General features: G+C 36.7%; 1 protein-coding gene across 18 annotated transcripts in view; it reads left to right on the top strand.

Annotated features, from left to right (window-relative positions):
- The window catches only part of NT5C2 (5'-nucleotidase, cytosolic II), a 95,559-nt gene that overhangs the window by 66,802 nt on the left and 10,420 nt on the right, over nucleotides 1–18,337 (top strand). For 3 of the 18 annotated variants that reach the window (XM_040254329.1, XM_040254331.1, XM_040254333.1), the window contains 5 exons: nucleotides 11,843–11,960; nucleotides 13,228–13,323; nucleotides 13,655–13,678; nucleotides 17,532–17,623; nucleotides 17,757–17,814. In XM_040254329.1, coding sequence (XP_040110263.1) covers nucleotides 11,843–11,960; nucleotides 13,228–13,323; nucleotides 13,655–13,678; nucleotides 17,532–17,623; nucleotides 17,757–17,814 — 388 coding nt within the window. Of the gene's footprint in view, nucleotides 1–206; nucleotides 245–7,706; nucleotides 7,768–11,842; nucleotides 11,961–13,227; nucleotides 13,324–13,654; nucleotides 13,679–17,531; nucleotides 17,815–17,896; nucleotides 18,122–18,337 lie in introns of those variants that run through there. The other 15 variants (XM_040254338.1, XM_040254340.1, XM_040254337.1 and 12 more) reach the window with 11 other exon arrangements.

Below are 18,337 nucleotides of genomic sequence, written 5' to 3'. Positions count from 1 at the left end.
TGCTATTGTTTTTATTTTGATAACAGCTCTCTTAATGGGTGTGAGTTGGTATCTCATTGTGGTTTTAATTTCCATTTTCCTAATGATTGGTAATGTTGAGCATCTTTCATGTGCTTATTAGCCATATGTATACCTTATTTGGAGAAATAGCTAAAGTTCTTTGTCCAATTTTTAAATGGGTTGTTTGTTTTGTTGTTGAGTTGTAGGAGCTGTTTAAATATTCTGGATGTTAATCTCTTTTCAGGTATATGATTTGTCTCTCATTCTGTGTGTTGTTTTTTCACTCTCTTGATAGTGTCTTTTGAAGCAGAAAAGTTTTTAATTTTGATGAAGACTAACTTATCTGTTTTTTCTTCTGTTGCGTGTGACTTTGCTGCTTTCACATCCAAAAATCATTGCCAAATACAATATAATGAAAACGTCCTAAATGTTTTATATTTTTAGCTCTTAACATTTAGATCTTTGATCCATTTTGAGTTAATTTTTTGTGTGTGGTATAAGGTAAGGGTCCGACTTCATTCTTTCACAAGTGGACATCTAGTTTTAACACCATTGAAGACTGTTTCCTCACTAAATGGACTTAACATTCTTGTCAATCATTTGACCATATTTGCAGGGAGAGCACTTTTTAAAAAAATGAAACATATGACAATGTAAACTTGTCAGTGCTTCAGCACCTCTCCTTAAAGAAGGATGAGGTTCGACAGTGCTGAATGAAATTATTATGAAACATTAGCGGAGTTGAACTTAATTGTGGATAGGTATAAACTGGATGAATCTGAAGTTCTTAGTGTGACAACAGGGTCTCTTAAAGGAATGCATTTCTTGAAAAAAAAAAAAGTTTTATTTTTATAAACCAGGGATGTAGTTTGATAAGTAAAGTGCATTCATTTCTCCCCTGAGAAATTTTTTTTTTTTTTCAAAAGAACTTTTGAAGGTGGTTTTCTGTTCCTTGTTTCTTCTGAAACAGTAGAAAAGGGGGATAAACTGAGTAAATAGAGAAACTAGGATAACAGATAAAAGGAGGGAGGGAAACCTTTCTCCAAAAAGAGATGATCCCTTTTCATAAAAGAAAACAAGGATGCTAGTTGATAAATTTATCAGTAAAAGTAAGTTGGAAAACACCCTCATAAAAACAAGCAAAATAAAAATCTAATTAGACTATATTATGAGGACTCAACCCCAAAAAAGAATTGTGAAGATGAGAAGTGATAATTTAGTACTCAAGTACAATCAGTGATTTGTATCAAAGGTCCAGTTAGAATAAGCTGTACTTGACAGGGCCTGTGGTTGAATTGGTTTACATAGCTGGAAGGTTTGTTATGTACAAAGCAATAAAATTTACTTTTATCTAAACCCCCAGAAGAGATTTGAAGTGACTTGCAAAATTAAACACATATAAAATGGGTCAAAAGACTGATTTTTATAAAAGAATGTCCACAAGAAGATATGCTTCCAAATACATATTATTATTCATAAAGTCACCTGATTAGAGAAAAATTACTGTAATATGGCTATTTCTTAGAATTTTTTAGGAATTCTTTTGGGATTGTTTCCATAGCCAGTTTATAAACCCACAAGAAAATCTGCTTCATCGCTTCAAGTAGTCACACCTATTTTGCTTTTTAATATTTATTTTTTTTACTTTTTGGCTGTGCTGGGCCTTATCGCTGTGCATGGGCTTTCTCTGGTTGCTGTGAGTGGGAGCTGTTCTCTAGTTGTGGTCCATGGACTTCTCATTGCAGTGGCTTTTCTTGTTGGAAAGCATGGGCTCTAGGCCATGGGAGCTTCAGTAGTTGTAGTGCATGGGCTCAGTAATTGTGACGCTCAAGTTAATCGCTCTGAGGCTTGCGGGATCTGCCCAGACCAGGGATCAAACCAGTGTCCCCTGCGTTTCAAGGTAGATTCTTAACCACTAGACTACCAGAGAAGCTCTCCGCACCCACCTGTTTTTTTAACCCAACTTGAATTTCCCTTTTAATCACTGGTTGCTCTCAATAACTGCCTCCCCATCACCTTAAATTAAATTCATCATTTGTTGATGAAAACATCACCAGGGAGATATATATCTAGAACAAAATGCTGTCGACTCTGAAAGTAATTTTGAAACAATTTCAGATATGTTTTGAGTAATGAATTATTGGAGTAAGTATATATTGCTATGGAGTGGTTATTTTGAATGAGAAAAGTCTCATTTTGATGAGTAAGTTTTACTACATTTGCTTTTAAAAGGCATTATTTGGGGAAAGAATGGGGGAAAAGGCATAATACAATTTGTTTTCATTTCGGGATTGTTTTCTTTTGGAGATTTTTTGGTTTTTCTTTTCTTTGGGGGTAGTTGTCTTTTAGGGAGAACTACTTTGGAATAGATTTATTGATCCTTTAATAAAGGATTTATTGATCCAACTAGTAGAAATACTTTATTAGTTTGTTTCTTTAACTGATTTAAGCTGTTCTTTTTTTAAACTGAGCTATTGTTGATGGCATCCCTAGTTTAAAATTTTTCTCACACGTTTATACTGTTTTATTTTGTTCCGCCCAACATATCAGCCTATATGTTAACTCTGATTTCCTGAGAGTATTAATGCATGGTAATACTAAGCCAGTCCTATCATACTAAAAGATCAGTGCTTTTGGTAGAATTATTTTCTCATTAAGACTATAAAATTGATAACCATAGTATAGTTAAAATATTTCTGAGCAGTCCTTAATTTGGAAGGGTTTTATTATAACTTACTGCTAATAAAAAGACTGTTCTTCTTTGGCCTCTAAATGGAAAGGAGGTTTAAACTGTAATTAAAGGATCACCTGACCTAGGTAATGGAATAACTCTGTAGTTGCGTATGTATGATACTTGTGTGTGTGTGTTGGTCGCTCAGTCGTGTCTCTTTGTGAGTTTATGGACTGTAGCCCGCCAGGCTCTTCTGTCCATGGAATTCTCCAGGCAAAAATACTAGAGTGGGCTTCCATGCCCTTCTACAGGGGATCTTCCTGACCCAGGGATCGAACCCTGGTCTTCTTCTTTGTGGGCAGATTCTTTACCATTTGAGTTACCCAGGAAGCCCCTGATACTTGTGTACATTTGTGCTGTTTAAACGTTCTGTTAAAGATCAGTTTTAAAAAAGTTTTTCATCTAATAAAAGTTAACTCAATTGGGGTAGAATAAATTAGAGAGGAAAGATGAAACAAGAATACAAAATAGTGATAATTGTTAGAGCTTGGGTGATGGGTTTAAAGTAGTTCATTTAATTTTCTCTCTACTTTTATGTATGATTAAAAAATACCCTTAGTAAAGTTAAATTTAAAAATCAGATGGAAGAAACTGGCAAAATACCAACAAAGTGACTTTATATTTAAAAGGGCCTTTAAATTTAAAGGTCTTTTTTAGTCTTTTTATTTCTATTTGAGAGTATAATCTTTATTTGAGCTCCTCTTAATGCTTTTTTCTTAAACTTAAAAATTTCTTACACTACCTCCCTCAGGAGATGAAATACTATTTCTCTAGCCAAGCATACTTTTGAGGTGGTCTCTGTATCTTAGGAAAGAATTTAAAAAGAAATACTATTTAATACTCCAGTGCATTTTCTTCTTGTGGTTTAAGTTCTTTGTATTGAAATACATACTCTGAAAACTATGATTTTTAGATATAGATTTATATTACATGTATATTAAGTTGTGTTAAGCTTATACATTACTTCTGTTATTGTTTAAAGTTGTGTCCAACTCTTTATCAACCCCGTGGACTGTAACCGACCAGGCCTCTCTGTCCATGGGGTTTCCCAGGCAAGAATATTGGAGTGGGTTGCTATTTCCTTCTCTTCCCGACCCAGGGATCAAACCTGCGCCTCCTGCCTTGGGAGGTGGATTCTTTACCACTGAGCCTCCAGGGAAGCCCACATTACTTTTAGGCAGCCCTTTTGTAGATAGATAGATATCAATAAATATATATCTGTGACTACACGTCATTTCCAAGCTTTGATTGATTTCCCTTCTGTCATTTCTATATCCCAGCAGAGTTTTCACTAAAATTTAGATTCATCTCTGAATTGCAGTAATACGTGGTTTGTTACTAGATCATTCAGTTCAGCTCAATTCAGTTTGCTCAGTTATGTCCAACTCTTTGCAACCCTGTGGACCAATTCCCTAGATCATTAGGGAATTGAAAAGATTGCTTAATAAAACCCAGTTTCATCTCTATATTACATAGTGTAGAAATAATTCATTTTCAGTGTTCATGGTCTTCGTTTTCCATTGCCAAGCATAAAGACATTCAAATGTAAGTCAGATTTTTCTGTGTGAATAAACATCATATAATACTAGCTGTATCAGTAAAATTACTAAAATGAATTTTAAAAAAAATAATCACATGCCATTTTCAACATGGAGAAGTTTGTTTTTAAAGTATTCCTAACATAATAGCTCTCTTTGATTCATTATCTCTTTTCTGCTTACACATTCTCTGAATGTTTATGGGGATAATGACCACTGAGAATAGGACAGATGATAACAGAGTTAAGCTGTGTAGGGAAGATTTAGGTTAAACCTTATAGATAAACCGTGCTGGGTCAGGGGACTCTGAAAGTTGGTTACCTAGGCAGACCATGAGATGACTGTTTCTTTCAATCACTGGGAATATTTGATTTCACAGTCGTTTGTGAAGGTATCAGATTCAGATAATTGCAGTTGTTAATGACATAATTGTTCAGCATTGTGGTGGGGGACTAAATCAAGTGACTACTGTACAGGTTCCTTTATTTCCTAAGCTTTTTTTAATCCACCCCTCAATTTTTCCTGTGGCTTATACGGTAAAGAAGCCACCTGCAGTGCAGGAGACCTGGGTTCGATCCCTGGGTTGGGAGGATCCCCTGGAGAAGGGAATGGCTACCCACTCCAGTATTCTGGCCTCGAGAATTCCATGGACTGTATAGTCCATGGGATTGCAAAGAGTCAGACACCACTGAGCAACTTTCACTCAGATGACTTTCACTCCGACTTTCACTCACTGAGTGACTTTCACTCAGATTTTTCCTGAGATGAATAGAATAACATTATCTAGGATGTTCTGTGGTTGTTGAAGAATGAATTTATTTCCACCTGGATTTCCAATTCATTAAGTACCTAAGTTCTATTTCTTTAAGACTCTTTGAAGAGGGGAATTCTCTGGTGGTCCAGTGATTAGGACTCTGAGCTTTCACTGCCAAGGGCCAATTCACAAGTTCAGTCCCTCATCAGGAAAGTAAGATCCAACATGCTGTGTGGTGCAGACAAAAAAGACGACGACTTTGAAGAGGACAGTCGAACCATTTCAGTTAGATGAGAGAACTTATGTGAAAGTATCTGATCTAAAGTGTACACTGGAGGTTGCACACTAGTGGCCCATGGGCACAACTGAAACCACAGACCATAGTTTGGCTCAAAGTTTGTTGGTTTTCTAAATTGAGTCCGTAGCTAAAAATTGGCAGATTCCAAGTAAAAATCTAGGCTGGGTGTTATCACCTAAATGGCAGCATTTAACTTTCATTCCCACAGGGAAGTCAGCTATAGCTGACAGCTCCTTCACCCTTTATGCCAAGATCTACACCAGCACTTAGACCGTTTTGCACATTAATTGACTTGCCTGACCCTGACAGAGGTGTTTGAAACATGTTATGTGAGTCTCAGAAAGTTTGGTAAATTTTGTAGTACCTTGAGATACTAGTTATAAAAATGAATTATCCATATAAGCCTGAGTAAATCACACATATTTTTTTAAAGAAGACTTCCTGGACTGGGCTGATTGGCCCCGTGTCTGTCCTTCTGTACCTCCTCAGTCACATTGTGTTGTAGGTCTTCTAAAATTTATTATAAAAATCTAATTGTGCTACACTGTGATCTCCTTCAGGCCTAAGATTATGAATTATTTTGTTTTCTGTTCTCAGCATCTAATACCTGTATCCATTAAGCATACAGATATCTGTTACATTCTTCTAACTTCTAGTACAGGCATTTGAGTGTGATGATCTATTCTTACTTGAGGGAAAAATTATATAGTAGCTATTTCTCTCTTTTTTAAAAAAATTAACAAGCATCTTCTTTGGTTAAAGAGGGTGTTTAAAGTCATTATTTCAAAAAATGCCAGTTTTCCTGTTTTAAAATGAAAAATTTAGTCTAAATACACATTCCTACTAAGCATATAGGTTCTCAGAGGGGAAAATTTGAGTTAGGTAATTTTTTTCATTTTATTTTAAAATAAATACTCTTAATTTCTTAATAACTTTTTAAAGAAATAAATCTAATTACCATTTAATTTTGCATTGGCAATGAATTGAGATTGACAGTCTTTCAGACTCTACTTGTTCACTTACTTAGATATTTAGCCATGTTGGAGCTGGTTTTATTTTGTATTACTGAAAGTGTTGAATGGTACCTAGCTTTTGGATTTTAGGTACTTAAAAATTGAGGTAGTTTTTAGAATTTTTCATTTTTTTTTTTTTAGATCATTTATGATCTCATAGGTTAGAGAGAAAAATTTTTGACTGTCTATGATAGCATGTTGGGGCTTTCAAATAGTTGTGAAAAATAGAAAAGGCTCTCTGGTATTTGTTTATATGAGAATGGATAGATTTAATTTAAAGTTTCCTTAATGAAAATGTGAATTATTACCTTTCCTAGTTAGCTCAGAGAACCAAGATCATGTAGCCTAAATAAAGAATGTTAATGTTGATCACATTTATAGCATAAAAGCAAATAACTGTTCTTGAGTGGTTGTGTTGGATATTTGCTTTTCATAGTATGATTGGTAATATTTGTTTCTCCTAGTTGTAATAGTTTTAGAAATTCTCAACATTGCATTTGGTCATTTTGCTGTTCCAATTAGTACCATCTCCCTTTCACAAAAAATACAGAAGTTGGAGGAATCTAACCATATGTTTTCAAAAACCTAAATGTCTCTAGGGAAAATGACACCCTATAACTTAAACATAATTCATATCCTAAATTTATCAATATCTTGAAAGGATTTATGTATCTTCAAGGTAGTTATTTTACTAGACTAGGTAGTTTCTTTAACTTTTAAAAAATAAAATAATATGACTCCATTTACCAAGGGCAAATATCCATTCACAGAATCAAAAAAAATGTCCCTTCTGTTCCATATTTGGACATCAAGTTAGATTTTGAATAGGGGAAGTTGGTTCTTACCTGATCAAGATTACAGATTTAGGTGCTGGAAGGGTAGAAAAGTGGGTTGTTAGGTACAAGCAGACTTTGTTTAAATGAGCACTTTAAAGTGAGATGAGACTGCTCTGGTTTATTCTTGTATTCTTTATTAGTCTGTTTCACCTACTGTAGTTCAATTTTAAACTGTTTACCAGTTGTATTCAGTTTTGGCATATAAACCTGAAATGTAGCAGAAAAAATAAACTAAGGCAAAAGAAATTTATTTTTCTATTTGTCTTTTGACTTAACATTTCAGGATCAGGCTTGTATTCTAGGCTTAGGGTATAAGAAAAGTTAAATAATGTATAATACTTAAGCTTATCTTCAATTTTCTTGTTATGGCTAATTAGATGAATTTTAGTGATGGTCAGAGGCTTCTAAATAGGAGGTAGTAACTCCTATTAATACCAATTTCCAAATGGTATCTCTCTGTTCCAGCCCATCACAACAGTTTTAAAACCAGTTTTTGTTTTTGTTTTGTTTTGTTGCTTTGTTTTGTTTTTTAACAGGAGAGCCAGTGTAACTCCTTCAAGACTGGAGTGACACACTCTGCGTCTGCGTCTGCCTCATGTGAGTTCTCATTTTGGCAGCAGCATTCTGCTAGGCTGGAACCTCTGTAGAGGTTTGCCCTTCCTTTTTTCTAAAATCTCTAAACTGTCACACAGTGTGTCTTGGTGGCAAAGGTAAAAAGTGCATGAGAGTTCCAGACTTCCCTGCAGAAAGTTTTCGGCTCATCCAAAGGGACTGTCTCCGCTAATGTAGATTGATCTTATATGAACAAAATCTACTCAAAACAGAGCCCACAGCTTTCATCCCCACAACAGGCAGTTGATACTTCTGGAAGAACTGTTTTTCTCTCTCGCAGGTTATGGAGTAAAGAGTATCTTCAAATGCTCTCAGTAGCTTCAGCTCTCAAAGCTTTGGTTGTTCTCTTTATAGTCTGGTTACGTAACCTGAGAACACTGTGTGGTGCTCTGGTGCCTGAAGCAGGCCTCTTTTTTGGACTCTGGCCCTTAAAATAACCTCTTCCTTTGTCTCTGGATATTGGGTAAATTAGGATAGGCCTGAGACCTTCTTGAAGAAGAAATAAGTGGTGCATGTGTAAGGCTATGTTTACGCCTGAAGCTATCGGTTGTGTTTCGTAAGTCAGTTATAAGAACTGAGTTTGAAACTGTGCATCATTTACTTGCCAGTTTTGCCAGAGGAATTGAAATTAGAGCCTTTGCAGCTGTGGAGAGGCATATAGAGCTCTAAGTCTGAGGTGATACATATGGTTACCCACAGATGTCAAGGCTGGCTTTGAAGTGCCTGGTTGACTGAAAGAGGAATTTTGCTTTTTGTTTATTTATTCATTTGAGGCATGATGGTACTATGTAGGCTTCAAGAGTAGGCATTTTTGCCACCAGGTCAGAACAGATTGTAATTATCCTCAGGGGACACTTAGAACCTAACATCTAGATTCCTGCTCTGTGCGGCTGCAGTTCTGCTTCTCCAGCGCTGGTTGTAGTGTATAGTTCTCTAGCAGATGATTTAGTGACCCGGGAGTTCGTGTTACTGAAATGATTATCCAGGAAGCTTATGAGAAAATGTCAATAGCTTGTAGGTCTTACTGATTAACATCGAGCTTAGTGAAATAGATAGTGTTGTCAGAGTGGAACTTGGACTCTCTTTGCTAAATCCATTCCCATCTGTGAATAGAACAGTTTATTTTGGACTAGTTGAAAGAAACTGGAGGGAGAGTAGTGTGTTTCAACACCCAAGCCTAAACTTCGATGGTCTGTGCAGTCTAGAAATTCATTTTTAATAGTGGCACTATATGCCGCCATGGAAAGCTTTGGATGAGACTCAGGAAAACCTAAATTCTGGCTTCAGCTGATGTTTGTACTTGTCATGCAACTTTAAAAGCAATTGGGGAAAACACAGTATATTTTTTGGAAGCATCCTAAACTCATTGAGAGAAAGGAAATTTGAAGTATTGACTTGAGTAGGTGGGATTTCTAGACAATCATTTGGAAGTTCTGCCCTGGAATAAACGCAAACGTGACAGGAGTATAGTGTTTAGTTTCTGCTCTTCATTATGGTGGCAAAATGGGAAATTGTGTTCTCTAGCCTCCCATATTTTTTTCACTAAAAATTCTCAATAAATTGATTTGGGTTTCAGTCCTAATTGCCTCATAGAAATAGATTTTAATGAATATTACTTATTCATCACTTCTTTAGGGAAAATTGTTCATTTAGAGGTAATCAGTGGGGATGATTAACTTTTGTTTCTGTCTCCCATTCTTAAGGTATATCCAGCAAATTATCTGTATGAAAATTTAATAATTGAAAGCATTTTATATGGGCCAAATCCTATGAGAATAAGTGTCAGTGGATTATGCAAATGACTTTGCTATGCAGGAATTTTGTTCCATTAAATAAAATGTTGTTTGAAGTAAGTGGGGCTTTGATAGGATGGAGAAGTAATCTTTGTTTTGTGAAAATTTTGTTAAAATGAAATTTACTTTCAGTTGAGGCGGAAGCACGGGGGGTGAGATATTATTTTATATTCTCAAAATAATTCAAATTGACATCAACGGATACCATGCTTTCCTAGTTTTTGTGATAATGCACCAGCTCCTGTTCTGTTTGCATGTATATATACGTAGCGCTTCCTTTACAACAGTGTGCATCTTCCAGGCCTGAGGATTTAAAAAGTTTTTGGGGGGAGGGATGGCTGAGGATGGCGCTGGAATTGAGAGGAGGAGAAAAATATAGCCAGTTTTGAAAATGTTAGCCAGAGTTAGCATGAAATCATCATTCCACAGAAGAAATGACAGCTTCTTTTGACATTTTTCTGGTGAGCTGAGACTTAAGCATCTCCTAAAGGACCTTAAAATCTGTAGGCTTTTTAATATGATAAATGTTTATTGAAGGATTTTGAAAGCTCACCTTGTTTTTTAAAATTTCAATTTAAAAAGAATAAATATATTAACATATTACAAGTTTTAAAGGTACAGAAGAAGGTACACGAAAGTCTCTTTTCCTCTCCTATGTCTTAGCTACTCAGCTCCCTTCTGGAGGCAACCAGAATTACCATTTTATGTATTTCCAGAAATATTCTAAAGGATTGTTTTCGAAAGGGAAAGTTGAGTTATACTCATTAAAATATTAGCTCTAAATTGGATAGGCAGACTAATTACAATGAAGAGTCCATTTGAGCCATGTTAATTGTAGATAGAAGAACTATAGTAATAGTTTCATTATTATGAGACGTAAGAATAGGATGTTTGGGGAGTTTTTTTGGCCTCATTTGGCAGTTAGCAAGATCGCAGGTGTTTTTTATTTTTAAATTTTTAATATGGCTTACCTGCTCCTAGAAAACTGATGGAAGAATGTCTACTTACATCTTTTATTTTGGAAGAAAGCTGTTTAAAGGAGCAACATTTTCTTTATACTGAAGCAATGGCACCCCACTCCAGTACTCTTGCCTGGAAAATCCCCATGGATGGAGGAGCCTGGTAGGCTGCAGTCCATGGGGTCACTAAGAGTCGGACATGACTGAGCGACTTCACTTTCACTTTTCACTTTCATGCATTGGAGAAGGAAATGGCAACCCACTCCAGTATTCTTGCCTAGAGAATCCCAGGGATGGGGGAGCCTGGTGGGCTGCCGTCGGGGGAGCCTGGTGGGCTGCCGTCTTTGGGGTCGCACAGAGTCAGACACGACTAAAGCGACTTAGCAGCAGCAGCAGTGATGATTCTGGAAAGGTTTTTCATTATAGAAAACTTCAGACATACATTATATTTGAGAGAAACCCCTATATTCCAAAGTCTATTTTACTTCACCTATAAAAAACTCATTGTTCTCTGGCAGATAAGGAGGTGTGTACACACACACACACACACACAGACACACACAGACACACACACACACACGTGCACATATTCTTACTTCCATAATCAGGTCTAATAAAATGAGTTATAATTCTTCAATGTCCGATTCCCAATTCATATTCAGACTTCCTTGTCTTAGACATGTCTTTTTATGGTTGTTTTAGCACTAAAAATTTGTAAAATGCAATTTCGATGGCTATGACATTGTACTGATAAAGAAAACATGTAAATCCTAACAAATAGAATTATGCTGGTTGGAGTTTAAGGCAACTCCTAAGCCAGATAGTAATTCTAAAAATAGACTAGTCTTTTTAAAAATATATAGCTTTGAAAGATTCCTATACCAGTCATGTACATCAGTGAGGACTTCAACTTACATAGACCTCTCTATCTAGTTTTATATTAGTTATATTCCCATGGTTAATACCACAGCTGTGCATATTACATTCCCTGCCCCCCCCCCACCTTTAGATTGTGGGCATAAGAGAATAAAAAGGAAAAAATGATTGGATTAGGTTTCCTAAGAAGGAAAAATCTGAGATGCCTGATAATTCATCTTGTTGCTGCTTCTCCTATCATAACATGACCTGTTTCCACAGACTAACAGTTGAGTTCTGCGATTACTTGGGGCAGTACAAAACATGGAGTTTGAAGGAAAAGAAGAAAAATGGCAAATTTAGTAGGAGAGAGGAATTGGGAAAGTAGAAATTCGCTCGTTTGCCTTCCATTTTAATTGGCTGTGTTCTAATGAGAACCTCCTCTTTGTGCAGTGTACAAGTCCCCGGAGTATGAGTCCCTTGGCTTTGAGCTTACCGTGGAGAGATTAGTTTCTATTGGCTATCCTCAGGAACTTCTCAGCTTTGCATATGACTCTACATTCCCTACCAGGTAATTTTTCAAGATTATTTTTTGATTAAAACCCATCATTTTGTCCCCCAAATTAATAATGCCAAATGTGTCCCTAACCAACGCCATTCCCCAGACAAACAAAAAGATGCAACAAAACATCAAAAGGTCTTTGGGGTTTTTTGGGGTGGTTTTCTGAAATTACTATGACCTTTTATGTACACCATATCTTTTGTGTTCCTGATTTGAACTTTGAACTTAGTTCATTGCTGTTAAAGAAGGTCCATTTATGAGAAGGGGTCTCCCTGGTGGCTCAGTGGTAAAGAATCCTCCCGCCAATGTGGGCGACTCAGGTTCTATCCCTGGGTTGGGAAGATTGTAGAAGGAAATGGGAACCCACTCAAGTATTCTTGCCTGGAAAATCTCATGAGCAGAGGAGCCTGGTGGGCTACAGTCCATGGGGTTGCAAAAGAGCTGGACTCAATGTAGTAACTAAACAACAACAAATTTATGAGAAGAGGGATTATTAAAACTGGTGGTCAGTAATGGCAGATGCTCCTCCCTTACACTGTTGGGAGTTTTGCTAATATGTTTTGTTTTGCTAATAGCATGTTTTGCTAATATATTTAACTTGGTAATCAGGAGCCTTCTTGGCAGTTTCCATTTCTGGATTTGATAAGAAAGATTTGAGGTTAAGATGAGGCTTATTTTGAGATGCCATTGTATATGTCCCATGCGTGCTTAGTTGCTCAGTCGTGTCTGACTCTTTGCAACCCCATGGACTGGAGCCCGCCAGGCTCACAACATTTCTCACGAAAGTCCTGGGGCGAGATACGATGGACTGGACAGGTGGGCTTGGGAAGAATTCTTCACTTCTCATCGGGCAGTGGAACGCACTTCCGTCCGAGGGGAACCGCAGGCTACCTCAGGCGGCACGAGAAATGTCTAATAGAGGGAAATAGAAGCCAGCTCAGTTGTCCAAGGGAATAAAAAGAAACTCTGTTTTAGAACAGAACCAGCTGTATTCAGAGAAATTATTGTTTACACCTTGTTTGATTAAGCTCTCTCACACAAAACAGTTGTGATTATTCATCTGGACAGAGTTAGGTATTTGTTAGTTGCTCTGGGATTCGTTTTTAAGATTTTATTCACTCACTTTACCCTCTAGGGTTGTATTTTTGGGTACATACTTGAGCCACCATAAAACCTGAATAAGGTAAAGGTTGGTTTGTGGTGATTGAGTAAATACTACGTTAGATCATTGCCTTTATTACTTTGTATGATTGGTGATATCTTCATTTTCACATAGGGGACTAGTATTTGATACACTGTATGGAAATCTTTTGAAAGTTGATGCCTATGGAAACCTCTTGGTCTGTGCACATGGATTTAACTTCATAAGGGGGTGAGTACAAAGAACCTTTAACCTCTTTCTAGTGTTTTTATAGTCAAACAATATGAAGATGACATTATCTTCCCCAGTATAATATACTTTCTTATTTCCTCATTATTAAAGAGCAATTCCTTTACATAAGAATACTTAACAATTATTTTTTAGACAGCTAGGACCCAAACTGATGTATAAATATAGTTAGCAGTTACATTTTGTTTAAATTAAGTGCCTTCTAAAATTATATAGCATCCAACAAAGCTAATCTTGAAACTTGCCCAAAAAACTGTAGTGGCTTTGACTTATTTGAAATTCTAAGATTTTTATTTTCTCCTTTTTAATACAGTTCTCAGGTAGCTGCTCAGAAGAGGTATGTACATAAAGTGCTTTGAAAAATTTAAAACTACAGCAATGTAAATGACTAAGATTTTTAACAGCGAATATATTAATTTAAAAATTCTAATGTATACCTTTAGGTATTTGATCATGTGGTTAAATTTTTTTAAACATGGGGTTAAAATGAATACAGAGTGATACTATTTGAAACAAATAAGGATAAGTTTTATTTTCATAATTAGCATATTTCCACTAGTCTTACTAGTTTGGACTCTCCACCCTAGTAATAAACAGCAGATAAAATTTAGTGTCTAGTGTGAAACATCTCAAATTTTTTCTTTAAAAATCACAATACCCCAGTTTGACAATTTCTGTAATTGTGGCTTTACAATTACATGTTTTCTCTACTATTATACCACTTAATTTACCACTGACACTATTAGGGTCAGAACAACTCTTAAAACCAATATGGGTTAAGTATCAGTCTGTTATTTATTTTCAATAGCAAAGTAGTAAAAACCACACAGTCTACACTGAAATTTGTTAAATAAACAATGTCTTTTTGGTAAATACCTTTTTGTAATGAGACACTAACTGAAACTGTACCAGAGTTCCCTTTAAATCTGAGGTACCCATCAGGCCCTATTTGGAACTGAATCATCCGTTAAGTCTTTAGCCGGCATTACACAGGCTCAGTGATTTCCAGGTATACACTGTGAGGACAGTATGAAATAAACACCCTACTTTGACACATCTGATTAGACCAGTAGTTATATCTCTTTCTTTCACCATTTCTCTCTGAGGGATTTGTTCAAGTTCATGAATATCAAAAGGCAGGATTTAGAAGGTGAAGTGACTGCAGATAGTACTAGAAACCCAGACTCTTTTATGTATGGATATTGTCACTATAATTCAGAATCCCAATGATGATGAACCAAGGTTCTATTTATGAATTCCTGAAGAGGGATTTTTGTGTTATTGGGTGGGAGATAGAGAAGAAAAGAAAGAGAAGCAGTTCCATATGTTAGAATTACAATTAGATTTACTAACTCAAGATCTACAGACCTCCTTTCTTCCCCCGCCAAAGAAGCCAATAAAATTTCCAAATAGCTTCTTTGGAAATATATTTAATATTGTTTCAAAAATAAATCATTTATGAGTTACATGCAGAATCATTCAAACAGTACTTAGCACTGTACAGTCTTTAGAAAGCCCATGGAGAAGGCCAGAATGAAGATGGATAGAAATGGAGATAATTATTGAAGTATAGTGGTAAACAAAGTTGGAAGAAAAATTATGGCTCCACCAAGCATCACCTTACATGCCTTGCCTGTGAGTTGGAACCTCTTTTCAGGCAATAGTAAAGGCTTTTAAAGTTTTAGGGTAGGATAATGTTGAGGTCAAATCTTTATTCTGTGGGTCACAGATAGTTAGCAATACTGAACTCTGTTTTCTTCCTAATTTTAAGTCAAGCATCCCTTCTTTTATAATATATTACCTCTCCATGAATCAGTTTTCATTTTAAATGTATACTAGCATGACTTGACACTTAAACAAAATGTAATTGCTAACTGTATTTATAAGTCAGTTTGGGTTCTAATTGCCTAATGATTAAGTTTCCTTATGTAAAGGAATTACTCTTAAATGATGAAGGGAATAGGGAAAGATATTTAAGAGGACAGTGTCATCTTACTAAACCTGACTGAGGAAAGTACATCATTACTATTCCTTTCTGCTTTAATTTTCATTACAGAAAATCTTGGAAGACTAGAAGATATGATACTCCACAAAGTTATTCTTCATTGGAAACTCTTATTTCAGAATGCTGACTAGGACAGGGAACCAGTGTGATTTTATATTTCTAAGTAGAGTGTATGACATTTGTAGTTAACAAACATTACCCAAGTTATCCTGAGTATGAAATTTAAATTTGATGTCCTTTATTTAAGTTAGTTAATATTCATATATTCATTGTGAGGACTGTGCGTTTTTATATTTTGTTTTTTTTCTCGTTTGTTTTCTCTGTAATAATTAATACTATCCCCTTCCTCTTCTTGCAGTGTTTTATTTCACTCTTCAAGGTTCTCATGCATCTTTAACAATTTCTGTTTGTTTCACTGGCTTTTTCTTTTAAACTCTGAATGTCCTCTGTGGCCCTCGACAGTCTTCTCTTCTTTCTCTACACTCTTAAGTGGCCTCTTCTGCTCTAATAGTCTACCCGACTGCATCTGTTAGCCTGTATGTAGATGATCACAGCAACCTCTCAAATTTGAATCCCAGTTTTAAGTTCTTGACCTTTGTTTCTAATTGCCTATAAAAATGTTTACTTTCAGGTTAATGTATCCAAAATAAAACTCCTCTTGTATTTTATCTAGTTTTTATGTTTCAGTTAATGTTACCACCACCCTCTCAGAGACACCTTAGTAAGAATTATCATCTTCAGCTCTATGTCCCTCGTCTACCACATCTGTTCAATTGCCTGTTCTTTTCACCTTGGCAATCCCTCTTGAGTAATTCTTCTCTTTAATTTCCTTTGTGCCCACTCTAGGACATGCCCATGCCCGTCATGCTTTCAGCTGGACTCCTGCAGGAGCCCCTAACTGATCTCCCAGGCCTGTGTGTCTGTGTCAGTTGGTTTTTCAGTTCAGTCCTTCAGTCATGTGAGACTCTTTGCGACCCCATGGACTGGGGTTAGTTCTTGCTGTATAATAAATGACTTCAGAACTTAGTGGCTTAAACTAGTAGCCATTTGATTTAGGTGAAAATTCTGAGTCAGCTGAGCAATTCCAGAATCGCTCAGCTGATTGAGAATGGCCTCATGCACATGTCTGACAGCGGGCAGCCTGTTGGCAGGGGCACCTCATTTCTGCATGGGGCCTTTTATTCTCTAGCAGGAGTAACTGGCCCTAATGCACAAGTGTTTTCCAAGTCTTCTTGGATCCCATTTTCTGTTACTCAAGCCTGTATTCAAGGATAGAGAGAGAGACTGTGCCTCTTAATTGGAGAAACTGCAAAGTCACACTACTAAGGGATAGGAAAGATTTGTAGCCGTTTTTTGCAACACATGCCACTTCTTTTTCCATTTTATCCTAATACTCTTACTAATTTAATACTTTTATAATTTAGCTCAGATGAAAAATGTATAAAAACAATAGCACGATCGCCTCAATTCATCTTTCTAGCTTTATTTTTCTGTTCCCCTTTCTCCACTTGAATTTGACTAGTTTCTGGATTGGGCTGTTTAGCTTTTAAGGATCAGCTCATATGCCATGACTTTCATGGATTCTTCCTAGGTTTTCCTCTCTACATTCCGTTTTCTCTACCCATTAAGTTGAAATGGTCTGTCTCCCCTCCCTCTGTTTTCTCATAGCTCTTTGCACCTTTCTGGGGCAGTTCTGTTTTCAGTTCAGTTCAGTTCAGTCGCTTAGTCGTGTCCGACTCTGCAACCCCATGAATCGCAGCACGCCAGGCCTCCCTATCCATCACCAACTCCCAGAGTTCACTCAGACTCATGTCCATCGAGTCAGTGATGCCATCCAGCCATCTCATCCTTTGTCGTCCCCTTCTCCTCCTGCCCCCAACCCCTCCCAGCATCAGAGTCTTTTCCAATGAGTCAGCTCTTCGCATGAGGTGGCCAAAGTACTGGAGTTTCAGTTTTGGACCTGTACAGTTGTCTGTGTGTGCGACTCCCTCCCTTAGCCAGACTGAGAATGTTTTAGGGGCTGAAACAGTGAGTGAGCCTCTTCATTTTCAGAGTTTCCCACGTGTATTATTTGGAACCCCGCCTTGCATATAGCCACCAAAATATTTGAATTAATTTTTGAATGATGAATACGTCTCAGATTTATATCATTTTTGAATGTCGGTTAATTTTTTTTTTCTTTCAGACCAGAAACTAGAGAGCAGTATCCAAATAAATTTATTCAACGAGATGACACTGAAAGATTTTACATTCTGAACACACTCTTCAACCTACCAGGTAGATTCATTCTATGCTTACATATACTGATGTCTCCCCTTCTTTCCATGATCATTTGTCTTTGCTCAAGGGAGATAAACAGATTTTAATTATCTCACTTATAGCTTATGAATATCTATTCTTCATTTTTCAGAGACCTACCTGTTGGCCTGCCTAGTAGATTTTTTTACTAATTGTCCCAGATATACCAGGTATGTATGTACTGTAATTTTCTTTTTCCAATTGATTTTTTAAAAATTAATGTACAGGGTTTTAGAGAACTGGCCATTGTAGGTCTTTTCTGCTTTTCTGAAGTGAATTTAGTGCTAGTGAGAGATGCCACATTGCCAGCCTGAGAGATGGGACAGCACCAGCAGCTCCATGCAGGCTCTCTCCTCCCACACGGCCCTCTCCTTGCCAGTGTGCTGCAGCCATGTTTGGAAGGGACCACTTCTGATTGGCTTCTCCTGGGAATGAAGACGGCCAGCAGAGGTGCTAATTGTGACAACTGAGTGGGAGGTTTGTGTGATGATTATCTGTCCAAGCAGAATTGCACTAAAACCCCCCAACTCATTTCACAGCAGCTACCCAGGAGCCATTCAGGGGTAGTAATTTCGTTTCATTCCCAGGCCCAGCAAGATTTGATTGAGGAAGATACTGTTTATCCTCCCTGAAGTAAAAATGTGCTTAAGTCTTGAAAAAGATTTCCTTTCCTTTCTAGGGGGAATTGTAAGT

This window comes from Oryx dammah, unplaced genomic scaffold (assembly GCF_014754425.2).
Source record: "Oryx dammah isolate SB20612 unplaced genomic scaffold, SCBI_Odam_1.1 HiC_scaffold_14, whole genome shotgun sequence".
Classification (NCBI taxonomy): Eukaryota; Metazoa; Chordata; class Mammalia; order Artiodactyla; family Bovidae; genus Oryx; species Oryx dammah.
Note: the sequence above shows the minus strand (reverse complement) of the source record. Positions and strands in the feature narration are given on the sequence as shown.